The 18,662-nt window shown below is 34.9% G+C and overlaps 1 protein-coding gene and 1 pseudogene across 1 annotated transcript; one reads left to right on the top strand and one right to left on the bottom strand.

Annotated features, from left to right (window-relative positions):
• Positions 1 to 18,662, top strand: part of LOC139843487 (uncharacterized) — a 362,697-nt pseudogene that overhangs the window by 44,389 nt on the left and 299,646 nt on the right.
• Positions 234 to 2,207, bottom strand: LOC139879273 (ras-related protein RABA5b-like). The gene is made up of 2 exons (XM_071865411.1): positions 1,820 to 2,207; positions 234 to 661 (listed from the first exon to the last, which is right to left on the bottom strand). The coding sequence occupies exons 1-2, from the start codon at positions 2,148 to 2,150 to the stop codon at positions 360 to 362; spliced, it is 633 nt and encodes a 210-aa protein (XP_071721512.1). The 5' UTR covers positions 2,151 to 2,207; the 3' UTR covers positions 234 to 359.

Here is an 18,662-nt window from a genome sequence, read left to right as displayed (position 1 = left end):
AAATATTTTGAAAGTCCCCACGATGGTAGCATAGTGGTTGGGGGACATGTAGCATACCGCGGTGGTCATGGGTTCAATCCCTGCCCCATGTCCCTTTAATCATGGGTTACACGATTTTCCTCTCATATGTTGGCCGTGAGACCGGTCGGTGTGAGGCAGCCAGAGAGTTGGTTTACCCTTTTTTATTTTTCTAAATATTTTGACAGGACAATAATTGATTAAGCATTGTTTAATCCGTGATTTATAACTCAAAATAAAACATAAATAATGTGACGTAGAGTACAACATTTGGTACCTTAAAAATAAAAAGAACAAATCTAAATAAATACTAGCTCATGCTGCAAAAAACAGAGATTCACTCATCGCGAACAACACGAACTACTGCTCTTCGATCCATTGATGAGGCTCACACGATTAGAAGATAACTCCCCCTTGTAGGAATCCGAGCTCAAAACCTTCCTTCTAACATTATTGTAAATTTCACGAATAACGATCTGAAAAGCCTCTTTAACATTTGTAGAATCAAGTGCAGACGTCTCGATGAAAAAAAGTCCTTCCTCTTCTGCAAGTTGTTTACCTTTGTCAACACTCACGTCCCTGATATTCTCCAGATCGCTCTTGTTTCCTACCAGCATTCTTGCTGTAGTTGTATCACAGTGAGCTGCAAGAATTCAATATCACTAATGAATAAAATCTTCCTATACAACCAACCCTACAATAATTCATTATTATAGTTGAACTAATAATGAAAGTTAAGTGAAACAATGAAAGTCATTTCTCCGGGTACCGTCCCCTTTACTAAAAAAAAACTATGAAAGTCCACATCAGCAATTACTGCACATGTATCTACAGCAAACACTTAAATGTACATGCCATAAAGACATTATTTCTTTCGCACGTTTCCCCACGATCTAACACGAAAAATTCATCCTCCCTACGATTGCTAGGATTTATCACGCTTACCATTTCGAATTTCTTCCTCTTCCTACACCAAATTGACGGCGTATCATGTTGGAAAAGTTATCTGACTTGACTAGACTAGAATCTAGATTTTGAAGTATTCCGACTAGTCTTGACTCTCAAAAGTTTTGTTGGTCAAAGTTGGATTTATCGAGTCTCCTTGCCCGACTAGTCAAAGCTTGACTAATATCTGACTAGTCCTCGACTAATATCAGACTTGGCCGATTAGTCCCTATAAGATCCTGCCGGTAATCTTGTGTTGTAGCTCATGTGGTAGTGGTCTGACTCTCTTAGCGAGAGGTCAGGAGAGTTCGATTTCCGTGGGATGCAACATCGCACACAAGGTTGCCCCTTTACCCTTGAATTCCATGCAAGGGTGCCTTCAGCACATTGCGTCGCAGGGCCATGGGGAGGGGGAGTTTTACCGCCCATGCCGGGTGTCCTCCTGGGTAGGATTTGGGGGTGGGTTATGCAACTGCGAGAGATGTTCCGCGTGGTTAGTCGGGTAATCCGTATACTGCTGTTCAAAATAAAAAAAAAAAAAAATCCTGCCGGATGACCGGTGACTTCTATACCCTTAGTGCGTATATGAATCACTTGCAACAAAACAGCTTACTATGTGTGTACGTATTTAAATTTTAGTCAAAATTACAATTTAAAAGTGCTGTAAACTAATTACATCACTAGAATGGGGAGCTTTTTGGCATCAAGTAATAAACTTAACTGTTACATGATCGTAATGTTCGTTCAATCTGTATTTAGGTCTGCTATCTAAGTCCAAAATATCAATAAAATAAATACTAATCACAAATAAAACCCTAAAACTAACAATATACAAAAAAAGGAAATAAAAACTTACTATTAAGTTCACCAAGCCAGCGTTTAACACTTTCAAAAGTAGTACGACGGCTGATGTCATAAACGATAAGTGCGCCGACAGCACCACGGTAATAAGCGGACGTGACGGCGCGAAACCGTTCCTGTCCGGCGGTATCCCAAACTTGAGCTTTAACTTCTTTACCGTCGATTTCCATAACTTGAGTTTGAAATTCAACACCAATTGTTGCTTTCGAGTGTAGATCGAATTCGTCTCTAGCGAAACGTGACAGTAGATTTGATTTACCGACTGCTGAGTCACCGATTACCACGATTTTGAACAGGTATTCTTCCCCTCCCACTGCCTCTTCCATTTTTATTTTAATTTATTTATTGATTATTGATTTTTTTTTGGTTGAATGTGTGAAGTTATTATGACTTATACACATTGAAACGAGAGTAGGAGTTTATAGTTGGGAGAATGAACTTTGGAATGTAAGAATGCGTGATTTACGGATTAATTTATTCATCTGTCCAATTTAACATTATACGGAGTATTTTTAAGTTAATTTAGTTATTTACCGTATCTTTATTATTACTAGTACTATTAAAACGTAAAATCATCAAAAGATGTAGAAATCCAATAATAACCCTACCCGAATATGATCAATTTGTTTAGATGTAGATGTAGAATTTGCATTCGGATTATTAAAATAGAACTGCTCTAGTGATAAAAAAAAATAATAATAAAAAAAAAAAAACACGAAGAACATTTAGGAAGGGCTTGAAGAACAGGAACGAACAGGTAGGAGTTACGGGCTTAGATTACGACTGCATTTCCAAGATCAGATCCACGAAAGCTACAATGAATTAAGGAATCTAATCAAAAAAAAAAAAAAATCGATCTGTGTTTTATTCTAATCAACAAAAAATAGCAATTCATGGCCGCTCGGATGGCGTTTAATATTCCAACCTCGCCTTTTACTCCGGCCACTGTTGGCCGCCGTCGTCGTCTTCATCCACTACCTGCGCAATCATCCCGTCAATATAACCATCAGAATAATCACAATTCATCATCGACTTTTCCTAATCCCTCGGCTGATGAGGTGTGGGTGTTGGTTGAAAGAAGGCGAAAAGCCAACAAAAAACTCTCTACTAATCCCTCGTTTGCAAGAAACCTGATCCACCGTTTTGGTAATCCAAACACACATCATCCGGTATACAAACAGAAATGGGTGCCATCTTCATCGGCTAACCCTAAACCTAACCATACAAAGAATACTACAAACCCTAATACCACAAACCCTAAACAAGCAACCAAACCTACAAACCCTAAAAGTGCAGCCACTTTTCCTAACAACATTGCACTGAACCAACAATCTAGCTCTCGTGTTCACGAACATTTCTCCCCAAAACATGTCCCGGCATCAGCGCCTATCACATCGGTTATGGTTTTCGGATTCCCAGATTCATGGAGCAAGATTGATCTCCGTTGCTTCATTAGCAGGTATGGGAATGTACACGACATCTTCATACCCTTCACGAAAAGATTAAGAAACGGTAATAAATTCGCTTTTGTTAAATTCATTGACGTTACCGACCTTAACTTCTTGCTTAAACGACTAAACTCCATAAATCTTGGTAATGGGTGGCTAAAGGCTTATAAGGCCCTTGATCGAAAAGCTTCTGCCTCGAATGATAAACCTATACAACCCCCTTCTACAAAACCCGTTTCATCATCTTTACCTAATCATCATACCATTCCGAATAAGGGGTTCACTGATGGGCGTCCGTTTAACAAGGTGGTTGGGAATATGGACGGATACTCTAGTGATATCACGAAAGAATTAACTAGCATCGGGTGGTTCAATCGTTGGGACTGCAATGGTAAATTTAGAGAAATCTCCGTTGTGGATAAACATAATGACACCGAAATCCTGAATAAAGCTATTATCGGTACCATCCTCAAACTTGAATATCTTGAACATATCTTATTTTTGTGCCAAATGGAGAATCTGGATAATGTTCAGGTAAAGTATCTTGGTGGGATGGAAGTTATGTTCATCTTTGAGTCCGAGGAGCAAGCTTCATCTATTCTTAATGCGAAACACCATTGTATCCACAAATGGATGACCAACATTCGTAAATGGGATGAAAACCACTCATACCAAGGTCGAATTACATGGTTAAAAATCACGGGTATTCCTGTCCAGTTTTGGAACGAAAATACATTTACTGCCATCGCAAAATGGTGGGGCAAACCTATTGACTTCTCGAATTGTTCTTTAAAAGGTAACCAAAATCTCGTTGTAGCAAAAGTATTAGTTAAGTTACGAGATGCACACTTGGTACATGACATTGTGCGTGTCACATCCGATAGTTCCATCTTTTTTGCTTATGTAATGGAAGAAACCAATGGGATTTTCGAAGTTAATGTTAACCCAGATCACGTGAAAAGTGATGGAAGTGATGGAATATCGGAGTCTGAGTTACCGGGTAATGTCGAATATGCAAATTTTGATGATGAATCAAAATCAGACTTCTCTGATGACTTCTTTAGTCATAAACCGAATTTAAAGACTAATGAGGTTGAACCAGGTGATAATAATTCAAAATGTTGGGTGGCTGAAAGCTCATTTGTTGGTCCTATTAAAGAACATGTGAATGGTACATCCTCTGTTAACAATATTGATAATCATTCTGTTAATGAACATTCAAATGAGGTGGACCAAAAAACGAATGATATTGGATTAGCCCAAATGTCTGCTGAAGGGCTAGCCCAGAGGGCTTGCGGTGATATTACAGGTTCGGGAAATGTTACTGTCAACGATAATTTTGTGTTGGAACAAATAATATTCGATAATGTTCTAAAAGGTGGCGAGAACATCGCAACTGTCCAGCCCAACAATTCTCACGGGCCTGAACTTCAAGACGGGCCTCCTCCCATTCCTAAGTTCACACCTGACTCACTATATGTGTCGTACGTTGAAAAAAAGGACACTTCTATCCCTAATCCTATAGGTGATAACGATAACATTCAAGGTAATGCTGTGGGACATGTGGATGTTGACTGCCCTCCAGGTTTTCAACCGACCCCACGATATACGCACGAATTACATAAACGAGATAAAGAAAGTGACAACGAGATCAATGACACCATGAATAATAAAGATGTCAACTCCAACACTCCAACTGATACTAATTGTGTTCCAGCTCAGGCTGAGCCGAATGTTTCTGTCATGGGTCCTGTTGATCAAAATCTAGCAAACGACTGTAATGGGGGTTCCAATAGGACCGGTTCAATTAATTCTGAGAAGGAATGTAAGGTTTCAAGGATCAGAGCTCCAAACAATCCTACTTCTAGTAACGAACAATCGCTATCGAATTGTAGCTTGAGCTTAAAAGATTTTGGCCACGACATTGGACTTGAGTGGATCGGGGCTCCGTCAGGGAAGTAACTTTACCCTTCTTTCATTTTCTCTTTATTTATGTGTTTAAAATGAAGATAATATCGTTAAACGTACGTGGGCTCGGGAAACTTGAAAAAGAAAAATTTAATTGGATTAAAAAATTAATTCGTTTTCATAATCCGGACATTTTTGCAATTCAAGAATCCAAAAGAAAACGTGTTACTGATTTTATGATTGAGTTGTTATGGGGTAATAAAAATTTTGAATATATCTTTAAACCATCGGTGGGGTTATCGGGCGGGTCAATTTTAATTTGGAACCCTACTAGATTTTGTGTGTCCGGGGCGGTTGAAAGAGAATTTTTCTTGGGTATACGAGGTCGATGGGTGGGCAAAATGGCGGACTCCATTATATTAAACGTTTATGGGCCACATAATGATCAATTGAAACATAAATTTTGGGATAGTCTTGACAATATTATGCAGGTGGATATTGATGATTGGGTTTTCTGTGGCGATTTTAATGAAGTAAGGCGAAGAGCGGAAAGGAAAAATTATGAATTTATCGAAAGTAGAGCAAAGATGTTCAACGATTTCATTGACAAGGCTAATCTCATTGAAATTCCATTGGGAGGAATGAAGTTTACTAGGATTAGTGACGATGGTTTGAAATATAGTAAACTTGACAGGTTCTTAGTCTCGGAAGCGTGTTATGCATCATGGGATGGAATTTCTGCATGTACTCTCGATAGGGATTACTCCGACCATTGCCCCATCGTTTTGAAGGATATGAACAATGACTTCGGGCCGAAACCTATTAGGATTTTCAACAACTGGTTCGAAGATGATAAATGTGATGATTTGATAAAAGATGCATGGAAAGTTACCATTTGCAATCCAAGGGCTGATTGTGTATTTCGTGATAAACTTAAGAACGTAAAAGGGGTGTTGAAGGAAAAATGTAATCCTAAATATAATAGTCTAAATGCCGAAATTGACTCACTTCGTAAAGAAATCTCTGAGTGGAAAAACATCATCGGTACTCGTGACCTTTCGGAAGTTGAAATTGCATCTTGGTTAGATTCGAAAAAAAAGTGGCTTAAAAAAGATAAGGAGAAAGTAGATATATTGATACAAAAGGCAAGGATTAAATGGGTTACGGAAGGGGATGAAAATAGCAAATTTTTTCATTCGTGTATTAAAAGGAGGCAAAACAAAAATAACATAAGGGGTATAAATTCAAATGGCTTATGGATCGAGAACCCAGAGGACATCAAAATGGCGGCATTCACATACTTCAAAAATCGTTTTAGTGAACATAACTCTCGTACCTTCAAAATTCGTGGCCCCCTGAGCAAACGACTTAATGATGAGGAGGCGTCGAACCTTGAATCTCCTTTTACACTCTCTGAAATCCATGTTGCTATATTAGAATGTGGGGGTGAAAAGGCCCCCGGACCCGATGGTTTTAACATGAAATTTTTCTCAAAATATTGGGACGTTGTCAAAGAAGACCTTCTCGCGGTATTCACTCGTTTTTGGGAGGTTGGTGAGATCTCTAAAGGTTGTAATTCCTCTTTTGTTGCATTACTCCCGAAAAAAATGACCCACAGGGATTTGGTGATTTTCGTCCAATCAGTTTAATCGGGAGCCTTTATAAAGTTCTCTCTAAGGTTTTGACCAAAAGGCTACAAAGGGTTATTTCTTCGGTTATCGGTTTTGAACAAAGTTCTTACATTAAAAATCGTTATATTCTTGATGGCGTGTTAATTGCGAATGAAGTCCTTCATGATATCAAAGTAACCAAAAGAAAAGGCTTCTTTTTTAAAGTTGACTTTGAGAAGGCTTTTGATAGCATTAGTTGGGACTTTCTAATGGAAATCATGGAGTTAATAGGATTCGGTCTTCGATGGAGACAATGGATCTTCGCAAGCCTTTCTTCCGCTTCCATTTCGATTTTGGTCAACGGTTCCCCAACTAAAGAATTTTCTCTTCAGAAAGGCGTGAGGCAAGGGGATCCCCTCTCCCCTTATCTTTTTATCATGGTAGCCGAAGGTTTGAACCATCTAATTAAATCTGCTGCACTTCATAGCCAATTTTCTGGGATCCCAATTGGGCGGAGGGACTTACGGGTCACGCATTTGCAATACGCGGACGACACTATATTTTTTGGTGAATGGGATAGGCGTAATGTGCAAAATCTTACTAAAATTCTTAAGTGCTTTGAATTGACATCGGGACTAAAAATCAATTTTCATAAGAGCTGTGTTTATGGACTCGGGGTCTCAAAAGTAGAAACGGAAAATATGGCGGCCTGGCTTGGGTGCGCAGCAGGTACACTCCCTATTACCTACCTTGGGCTTCCACTTGGATCGTCGATGAAACTCTCGAAGTCATGGGATCCGGTATTTGACAAGTTTGGTAAGAAGCTGGCGGATTGGAAAGCTAGATCTCTCTCGTATGGTGGTAGACTTACATTAATTAAATCGGTATTATCTAGTCTACCTCTTTATTTCTTTTCGCTTTACATATCCCCGTCTTGTGTTGATAAACTTGAGGGGTTGAGACGACGGTTTTTTTGGGGTGGATCTTCCGAGGTCTCAAAAATGGCATGGGTTAAATGGGATACTTGTCTTAAGCCTCGTGAATTTGGTGAGTTAGTGAAATGACCCGTTCATATACATTATAAACGATTCATAATAGTTGATTACATCGCGAGGTATTTGACCTCTATATGATACATTTTACAAACATTACATTCGTTTTAAAAGACAAACTTTCTTTACAACGAAAGTTGGCGGCATGCATACCATTTCATAATACATCCAACTATAATTGACTTAAAAATAATCTTGATGAACTCAATGACTCGAATGCAACGTCTTTCAAAATATGCCATGAATGACTCCAAGTAATATCCTTAAAATGAGCTAATACACAGCGGAAGATTTCTTTAATACCTGAGAATAAACATGCTTTAAAGTGTCAACCAAAAGGTTGGTGAGTTCATAGGTTTATCATAACAATCATTTCAATATATTAATAGACCACAAGATTTCCGTTTATAAATATATGTACACTCGCAAGTGTATAAAACCGTTCTGCTTATGTTGAGACCTCAGTAACCAACCTTAACAATAATATAATAAGTCATCTTCGCAAAGATGGATACGTACACTCGCAAGTGTATAAATAATCCTCGAAGTACTAAACATCCGCCCACTAGCTCTTATGTCTAGTGCAGCCTACAGGATGGGGGTGTTAAGCCCGATAGATCTATCTTTAGGATTCGCGCTCACATGCTCTTATAACATGTAACTAAATTACCTAGCACATCAATCCGCAGAATTATCATTTTTGATCACTTGTCTCTATTTCGTAAAGCATTTATAAAAGCAGCGCATGTATTCTCAGCCCAAAAATATATATTGCAAAAGCAATTAAAAAGGGAGCAAATGAAACTCACCATACTGTATTTCGTAGTAAAAATACATATAACGTCATTTAACAAGTGCAAGGTTGGCCTCGGATTCACGAACGTATCAATATTGAGATTCAATATTGCAGGAAAGTACGTAGACGCAACGGAGATGATAAACACTAGATTAACCTCACGAGCATACCCATGAACCATACCCATCACCTCCATAGCTATAACCCATAATTTTCTTAGCTTCGACTCATTCAAAAAACTATTTTGAAATCACTCGGACATCACTCCGTCGTAATATTTTATGTATACTAATAATATCTTGAAATAATACAGAGCAAATATATATATATATATATATATATATATATATATATATATATATATATATATATATATATATATATATATATATATATATGTAAATCGATTGAGAGAGTTTGAAGAAATATATTTTCAAGTTTCTATGAAATAATGAAATCTATTGAATTCTATTTATAATATATTTTTGAATTATTAAAGTGAATTATTAAAGTATGAATTATTAAAGTGAATTATTAAAGTATTAATTATTAAAGTGAATTATTAAAGTATGAATTATTAAAGTGAATTATTAAAGTATAAATTATTAAAGTGAATTATTAAAGTATGAATTATTAAAGTGAATTATTAAAGTTAAAGTAAAGTAAAGGTAAAGTTAAAGTATAGTAAAAGTATAAAAACTATGTATGTATAATACGCGTATAAATATATATAATATTAATTTAAATCGTTATATATATTTAATGAAATAAAATATAAATATCATTATATTTATTATACTGGTTAAGTAATGAGTTGTCAAAAGTGATTCTAGATATTTATAAAAGTTATATATATTTTAATAATAAAGTTCTTTTTAAACTGAAAACGTTTTTGTACGTTTGAAAATAGATTAATAGAATATTATGGAAACCAATTCTCCACTAACTTTTGTCTAACTTTCGTAAATGACACTTTTTGTTTTTATTTATAAATAGCTTTACAAATTATTCCGAATATCGTTAAAAGGAATAGATTTTCTCAATCATAGTGGACCTCTCAACAGAGACTTGTAATCATAATTCAATGTTTCTGATAATTCAAGCATTTAATATATTTTTTTTTAATTTCGTCAATAATCATATTGAAACAAATACGTTCATGTAAAGCATTATACGTTTAAATAGTTTTTTGACATTTTCAATTTATAATATATACACATATACATACATATTCATATATGTTCATTTAATGGTTCGTGAATTATTGGAATTTGGTTGAGGTTTAAATGAATGTATAAACATAGTTTAAAATCCTTGAGATTTAACTTAACAAACATTGCTTATCGTGTCAGAATAATATAAAGATAAAGTTTAAATTTAGTCGGAAATTTCTGGGTCGTCACAGTACCTACCCGTTAAAGAAATTTCGTCCCCGAAATTTGATAGAGGTCGTCATGACTAACAATGAGAATGTTATTATGACGATTATAAAGTTTTATCATGTCTAAGAAGTATGGATAAAATAATTCGATTACTCGAAGCGTATGAGGGAAGTTATCGTAAATGAAGGAAATAAGATTATAGTGATTCGTCATATCTTTTGACGTCATCACAATTGATCTCCGAATTTAAAGAAAATCTTTGTAATCTATGTTGGATTTGATGCTTCGGTGATTAAGGAGATTATGATTCTCTTCGAATTAATACAATAATCCATCTTGATTTCTCTGTCGGGTATTTCACTATAAATCCACCTCCTTCATTTCCTTACAACTCACACCTTCTATTCTTTCTCCCTCAACTCATATTTTAAAGTATTTGTCAATATGCTTCATCCAGTACTGATTCTCGATATACTCCTCACTTTCATATCTGTCATTCTTCTTTTTCATCTGCCTCCGGAAGAATCTATTTACTTCTACTATACTCTTGGTTTTATAGTGTTTTTAGTTCTCCCGTGTCTTTATATTGCTATATGCATTGATATATACGGTTTGTGATTTCTGGGTTGTTGTTGGGTTTTATATCTTCCCTTATATTTCAAAGTCTTTGCTTCTTCTATAATCATTGTCATCCACAGTTAATGCTCTCTTCTATTTGCTATGATTTATACTCCCATTTCTAGTTCGGAGCTTTGTCCTTTCGTTTCTTCTTCTTGCGATTAAGCACCGCTTGTAATGGTCCAGAATTCGCAGATATAAATTTCAGAATGAACGTCGTTAATGTTCTAGGAAGGAAATTGTAATGACACGATCTTGATTTGTTAATTTACCAAAATACCCTGAAAAGACCGAATCATCAAGAAAATATATTCTTGATATTTTTAGAGATTAAATAGAATACAAGAGTCGTGTAACATAGCACATGATGACGTTATGATCTGTGAATCATCATGTTCCATTTAGAAACTCAGCATGAATTACTGTAATATAATCACGTTGATCAAGTGTCATTATATTATACTAACTCATGCTTCAGCTCCCAACACTTCTTCAAGAATATTCCTATTTTAAACTCGAATGTTTCAGAATTTAGAAACTAAAATAGTTTCCTTTATGATATAATACAGATAGCGCGAAGAGGTAAATGATTTCAGATAAGAATAATTATAAAAATATCTTCAGAAGTATGGATGATATTTATAATGAAAGATACGATGATATCTTAGAATGTCTAATATCAGAGGATGATGAAGGATATTGTCCGCAGGGGTTTAGAGTTAGGAGCAAGGTATTCGTTAATGACTTCAGCAAGTAATGAATCATTTGGATCCTTTGAAGGCAGGTTCAGCCTTTATGATTTGTCCACAGCCTCCTTCATACTTTGCTCAATCCGTTTTCCAGTTCTAAAGCTTCTCTTTTTCTGAGCTTTGCCAATATACTATCCTTTATAATCCAACTTTTTACTGTTAAGGTCGTTTACAGTTTTTGTTGCTTCATCAGCATTTTTCAAAATTTCGAGAACTGGTTCGCAGTTTAGGGTGTTTTTCAGAAATTTCTCATTCAAAGAATGTAAGTCTTGGAGGTAGACGTTGTGTGTATATGTAATTGTTGATGTAGACATGCTGCGAGGTTTCAAAATACTGATTGCTGATTCTCAATAATTGGTATGGCAATTCTTGTTATAAGGTACAAATAAATATATGATAGGGTTTCGATAATTATAATGATTTTTTTTTTTTTTTGGAAAGTCAAAGATCAGTGAAGTTGTTGGTAAGTTTATTGCTAATGTGGTGAATATAAACGATTCCCCGGTAACGTTGGCGAAAGGGCAACGTATCTATCGAGGTTATAATAAGACTAGTCCGACTGAAAAGTCGAAGTTGACTTGCTGGAGCTGTGACAAAACTGTCTACTTTGAAAAGGAATTGAAAAGTCATTTTAGCTAATAAATGCCAAAGGGTCTGACACGGATACGCGTTGAACTATGACTTTGGCTTCGAGAGCTTTTTAGGTACATAAATGTGGGTAATATGTGGTTGGATCATCATCTCGATTGTTCATTGTTTGAAGTGTCTTCGAAAACTTCGGAGAGTTTGAACACAGTTTATAATCGTTAATATACATATGATGTTCTAACACAGTTTTGAAGTCAAAGTATAGCTTTGAAAGATGTAGGAATCTAAGAGTGATGTCTTCTGTTAAATCATGACTTGGATTTTGATTTGTCAAAATCAGAATGCGTAATCAAATTTGGGTGAGAATGGTTGTTTTGATTACTATACAAGAATGTATATTGTTGTGAGATTTTGGGAGTATAGTTAATGATTTGCTTAATCAGATTCGAAAAATGTAACATATTAATTGTGAATTTATATATCTCTCGGGTATTACCTACCCGTTAAATTTTTTTTTTCACAATTGATATTTTGTACAACAGAATTTTATTACAGTCTTTATGAAAATATATATGTGCATATTTTCTTCAGATGTAACATAGATTTAATGAGTTAATATTAAATTAAACTCATTTGATTTACGGTTGAAACTAGAACTGAATAATCCCTAAAGACTTTAGAAATTACATAACTTCTACGGAGTATTTATTCAATAAAATTGAAATTATGAATTAATACTTCGTTATTTGTTGGTGTTTGTAACCCTTGCACCATATTCTCTAAAGCCGCTACTCGAGCGCGAAGCGCGTTGACTTCTTCTGTTACACCGGGGTGATTTTCGGTTCGGATGAGCGGATAAATAAAATCTAGAATTTGATGTAGTATATAATCGTGACGAGATACTCTGAAAATGAGAGACCAAATGGTGTTTCAGACCGGTTCGCCGGTAAGTGCTTCAGGTTCATCGCCAAGAGAGCAATGTGGTGGATGGAAGGGATCACCTTCTTCTTGTCTCCAATTATTGAGGAGGCTACGAACCTATCCCCAATTCATCCAGAATAGATGATGGCTAATTGGTTGATCCATTCCGGTCACACTGCTTTCGGAGCTTGAGTGGGATTCCATATCGGAATTCGAGGGACTTGAACTAATGACGAATTCCATTTCGTTCGATTGAATAAAGGATTTTTCGATATGAAATGATTTTTCGGCTATCGGGTGGTATTCTAATTACATAGAATATCTATATATATATAGCGCAAAAGATTTCGTAGATTACGGAGGAATTTACGGAATATGTCAGGCAAAGTTTACAGTAACAGATACGTTAAGATATGAATTAGCAGATACGCTAAGATATGAATTTTGTCTATACACTATTCATGCAATCAATGCAATAAGATGTGTCTAGACTAAGAATGATAAGCAAGTAATTTCTGACAAGAATGATGAGCAAAACTTTTGACATGCAGACACGGTCGAAGTCCAGACTCACTAATGCATCCTAACGACTATCAGTTAGACACACTAATGCAGACCTGGTTAGCTAAGACCACCGCTCTGATACCAACTGAAATGACCCGTTCATATACATTATAAACGATTCATAATAGTTGATTACATCGCGAGGTATTTGACCTCTATATGATACATTTTACAAACATTACATTCGTTTTAAAAGACAAACTTTCTTTACAACGAAAGTTGGCGGCATGCATACCATTTCATAATACATCCAACTATAATTGATTTAAAAATAATCTTGATGAACTCAATGACTCGAATGCAACGTCTTTCAAAATATGCCATGAATGACTCCAAGTAATATCCTTAAAATGAGCTAATGCACAGCGAAAGATTTCTTTAATACCTGAGAATAAACATGCTTTAAAGTGTCAACCAAAAGGTTGGTGAGTTCATAGGTTTATCATAACAATCATTTCAATATATTAATAGACCACAAGATTTTCGTTTATAAATATATGTACACTCGCAAGTGTATAAAACCGTTCTGCTTATGTTGAGGCCTCAGTAACCAACCTTAACAATAATATAATAAGTCATCTTCGCAAAGATGGATACGTACACTCGCAAGTGTATAAATAATCCTCGAAGTACTAAACATCCGCCCACTAGCTCTTATGTCTAGTGCAGCCTACAGGATGGGGGTGTTAAGCCTGATAGATCTATCTTTAGGATTCGCGCTCACATGCTCTTATAACATGTAACTAAATTACCTAGCACATCAATCCGCAGAATTATCATTTTTGATCACTTGTCTCTATTTCGTAAAGCATTTATAAAAGCAGCGCATGTATTCTCAGCCCAAAAATATATATTGCAAAAGCAATTAAAAAGGGAGCAAATGAAACTCACCATACTGTATTTCGTAGTAAAAATACATATAACGTCATTTAACAAGTGCAAGGTTGGCCTCGGATTCACGAACGTATCAATATTGAGATTCAATATTGCAGGAAAGTACGTAGACGCAACGGAGATGATAAACACTAGATTAACCTCACGAGCATACCCATGAACCATACCCATCACCTCCATAGCTATAACCCATAATTTTCTTAGCTTCGACTCATTCAAAAAACTATTTTGAAATCACTCGGACATCACTCCGTCGTAATATTTTATGTATACTAATAATATCTTGAAATAATACAGAGCAATATATATATATATATATATATATATATATATATATATATATATATATATATATATATATCTATATATATATATATATCTATATATATATATATAAATCGATTGAGAGAGTTTAGAGAAATATATTTTCAAGTTTCTATGAAATAATGAAACCTATTGAATTCTATTTATAATAGATTTTTGAATTATTAAAGTGAATTATTAAAGTATGAATTATTAAAGTGAATTATTAAAGTATTAATTATTAAAGTGAATTATTAAAGTATGAATTATTAAAGTGAATTATTAAAGTATAAATTATTAAAGTGAATTATTAAAGTATGAATTATTAAAATGAATTATTAAATTATGAATTATTAAAGTGAATTATTAAAGTTAAAGTAAAGTAAAGGTAAAGTTAAAGTATAGTAAAAGTATAAAAACTATGTATGTATAATACGCGTATAAATATATATAATATTAATTTAAATCGTTATATATATTTAATGAAATAAAATATAAATATCATTATATTTATTATACTGGTTAAGTAATGAGTTGTCAAAAGTGATTCTAGATATTTATAAAAGTTATATATATTTTAATAATAAAGTTCTTTTTAAACTGAAAACGTTTTTGTACGTTTGAAAATAGATTAATAGAATATTATGGAAACCAATTCTCCACTAACTTTTGTCTAACTTTCGTAAATGACACTTTTTGTTTTTATTTATAAATAGCTTTACAAATTATTCCGAATATCGTTAAAAGGAATAGATTTTCTCAATCATAGTGGACCTCTCAACAGAGACTTGTAATCATAATTCAATGTTTCTGATAATTCAAGCATTTAATATATATTTTTTTAATTTCGTCGATAATCATATTGAAACAAATACGTTCATGTAAAGCATTATACGTTTAAATAGTTTTTTGACATTTTCAATTTATAATATATACACATATACATACATATTCATATATGTTCATTTAATGGTTCGTGAATCATTGGAATTTGGTCGAGGTTTAAATGAATGTATAAACATAGTTTAAAATCCTTGAGATTTAACTTAACAAACATTGCTTATCGTGTCAGAATAATATAAAGATAAAGTTTAAATTTAGTCGGAAATTTCTGGGTCGTCACAGTTAGATATTGCCCCTCTTGCGTTTAAAAATCGTGCCTTACTTGCAAAATGGTGGTGGCGGTTTAAACATGAGAATGACTCACTTTGGGTGTCTATTATTAAAAATATTTACGGGGAGGACGGGGGCCTTAGCACTTCTTTTTCTCCCCCTTCCTCACGAGCTTCTTCTACTTGGGCGGGTATCCTTAAGGTGGGTAAAAATATCTTTAATGCAAACTCCGCTTTTGCTAATTCTTTCAAAAAAAGAGTCGTAAATGGGTCTAGTACACGTTTTTGGGAGGATTTATGGCTCGGGGAAATGGTTCTTAAAGACAAATTTAATAGGCTTTATAGACTTGACACAAATAAATTTGCCACAATTCTAGACCGGGCGAGATGGGAGGGCGGGAACTTTCATGCCACGTGGTGTTGGTCCCGCGATATCTCGGGGAGATTGGCCGGGGACCTCACCACTCTTACTAATCTTTTATCTAGTTTTGTCCCGTGTAGCTCAGGTAAAGAAGAATGGTCATGGTCTTGGAGTAAGGATGGCTCGTTTTCGGTTCACAAGCTTACGGATATTCTGGTCCGGAGCAGCCCTGACATCGCAACCGTGAGCATAAAGTCGCTCCGCAACAAACTGGTCCCCCTCAAAGTTGAGTTGTTTATTTGGCGTACTCGACACAAAAGGTTACCTACAAGAGTTGAACTCGACAAGAGAGGTATGGACTTGGGTACGGTACGTTGTCCGGTTTGTGACAATGGTTTGGAATCAGTAGAGCACTCCATCATCTTATGCACGTTCGCTTTTGACATTTGGAATCGTGTCTATGATTGGTGGAAGCTCGGCCCTTTTACAAACTTGGGTATAAATGAATCTTTTCTTGGAAATGGATATAACTTCACATCCGACTTGGGAAAACTGTTGTGGCAAGCTACGGAATGGGTTACGGGATACATGATTTGGAAAAGTAGGAACGCTTTCACTTTCACTAAGATAAAACCGACATGCGCAATGGTATTCAAAGACATCCAACTTAAATGCTTCGAATGGTTCTCTAATAGGATCAAATGTACCAATATTGAATGGGATGTCTGGCTTGCAAATCCACGAGGTTATGATTCGCTAGCTTTATCGTCTAGGAGATCCGGGATATGTTAGTTAATTATTCTCCACACAGGTTTTTTGCCCCACTCCTGGAGTAGTCGTTTTGGTCGAGAGAATTTGAGGTGGATCAGGGGGCTTTGTCGTTGAATTGCCAACACTGTGCTCTGTCCCCACTCCAGCTTGTTTAGTTAATTCTTCTCAAGTCCAATCTCGACCTTAATGATAATGAACGGACTACGGCGTTTTCCTGCACACTTGTGGAGTCTTACTATCTCGGTTATATATTTGTCGTTTTGTTTTCCTAGATGTAGTTCCGTTTTTGTAAGCGTGACATTATTGTAATTATTTCGTGTTGATATATATAATACATACTTTCTTTGCCGTTAAAAAAAAAAAGTCCACACAACAAACTAAAAAAACGATCCACATTACACCTACACATTACAAAACAATACAACAATATCTAACTAAAAAGACAAGACCCACCACCTTAAAGGGTAGCCTTCTTCATCTTTCCGTTAATGATCTCTCGATCGATCCTTTTACCGTTACAATTCTTTTACAATATTTGTTAAGAATTTCAAAAAGAAAAAAATTGAACATGTCTACATATATGCTACTACGAGTAGTCAGTAAACAATTTATTTGCATTAGAAAAAAATTGTGTATTGCGAACTTCTTATAGACCTTTTTAAATATATCATACGGAGTATCATTTAACCATTCATCTTATGCAAGGTTGCAAAAATTGGAAAAATCGGCCGAGTTCTCGCCTAGCAATCGTTTTAGAGTTGCTGCCGAGTTCTCGTTTTGGAATTGACCAAAAAATGGGTCAACGATCTACAAATTGAGTTTCTCGGCCAAAAATCGGTCAAATCTCAGTCAAATTGGTTAAATCTCATTCAAATCACGGGTATCATAAAATTATCCCAAAAGTCAACGAAAGTCAACCGCCGAGAACTCCCCCAGTTCTTCCCGAATTTTCCGGGAACTCCAAGAAATGGTCCTGCCGAAAACTTCCCGAGTTCCGATTTCTTCAACCTTGATCTTATCTATATTTTTAAAACATTAATAGTAATTTATAAACAGTTATTTTTTAAACAGGGTTGAGTGTAAATATATAAAATAATGATCTATGAGAATTACTTTTTAAATATTTTTAAAACACTAATATTGATTTACAAACAGTTATTTTTAAACAAAGTTGAGTGTAAATGTATAAAATAAAATAATGAAAATGCTAATGACAACCCTTAGGGTTGTCATTAAGAAGTTTTTTAATTCAAAAAGAATTGTACATTTGTAAGTTGAAGGGATAGAAGTGGGTAGTTATTGAAAATGTACAATGAAAATATACATGTCTAAATTTTTTAATGACAACCCTTAGGTTGTCATTAGCATTTTTTATAAAATAATGATCTATAAAGAACTACTACTTTTTAACAACTCAAGATTCACTCTACAAACTCACATAAGAAAAAAAGTTCATTGTCTCCTAATATATATACGGCGTAATATTCTGTAAATATAGAGAAAATATATTATATCTCATGTAATGTTGACGGTATATTACCCATAAGCCTTCTAATCTTCAAATTCTTTCAACATGCCACTTCTCGCATGAACCCTAATTTATGACTTCAAGATATCTCTGCTTGTAGGTGTTTGCAAAACACTTCAGAGGCATCGTAGTGGCTTAAAGAAATGAATTATGTTGGTTAGTTTTTTATATTCCAAAAACTGTACCTTAATTACTTTTACTATATTGTTATGAGTACATATCATCATTTTATT

Source organism: Rutidosis leptorrhynchoides, chromosome 1 (genome assembly GCF_046630445.1).
Source record: "Rutidosis leptorrhynchoides isolate AG116_Rl617_1_P2 chromosome 1, CSIRO_AGI_Rlap_v1, whole genome shotgun sequence".
In the NCBI taxonomy this organism is placed as follows: Eukaryota; Viridiplantae; Streptophyta; class Magnoliopsida; order Asterales; family Asteraceae; genus Rutidosis; species Rutidosis leptorrhynchoides.
This window is presented reverse-complemented; position numbering and strand designations above follow the sequence as displayed.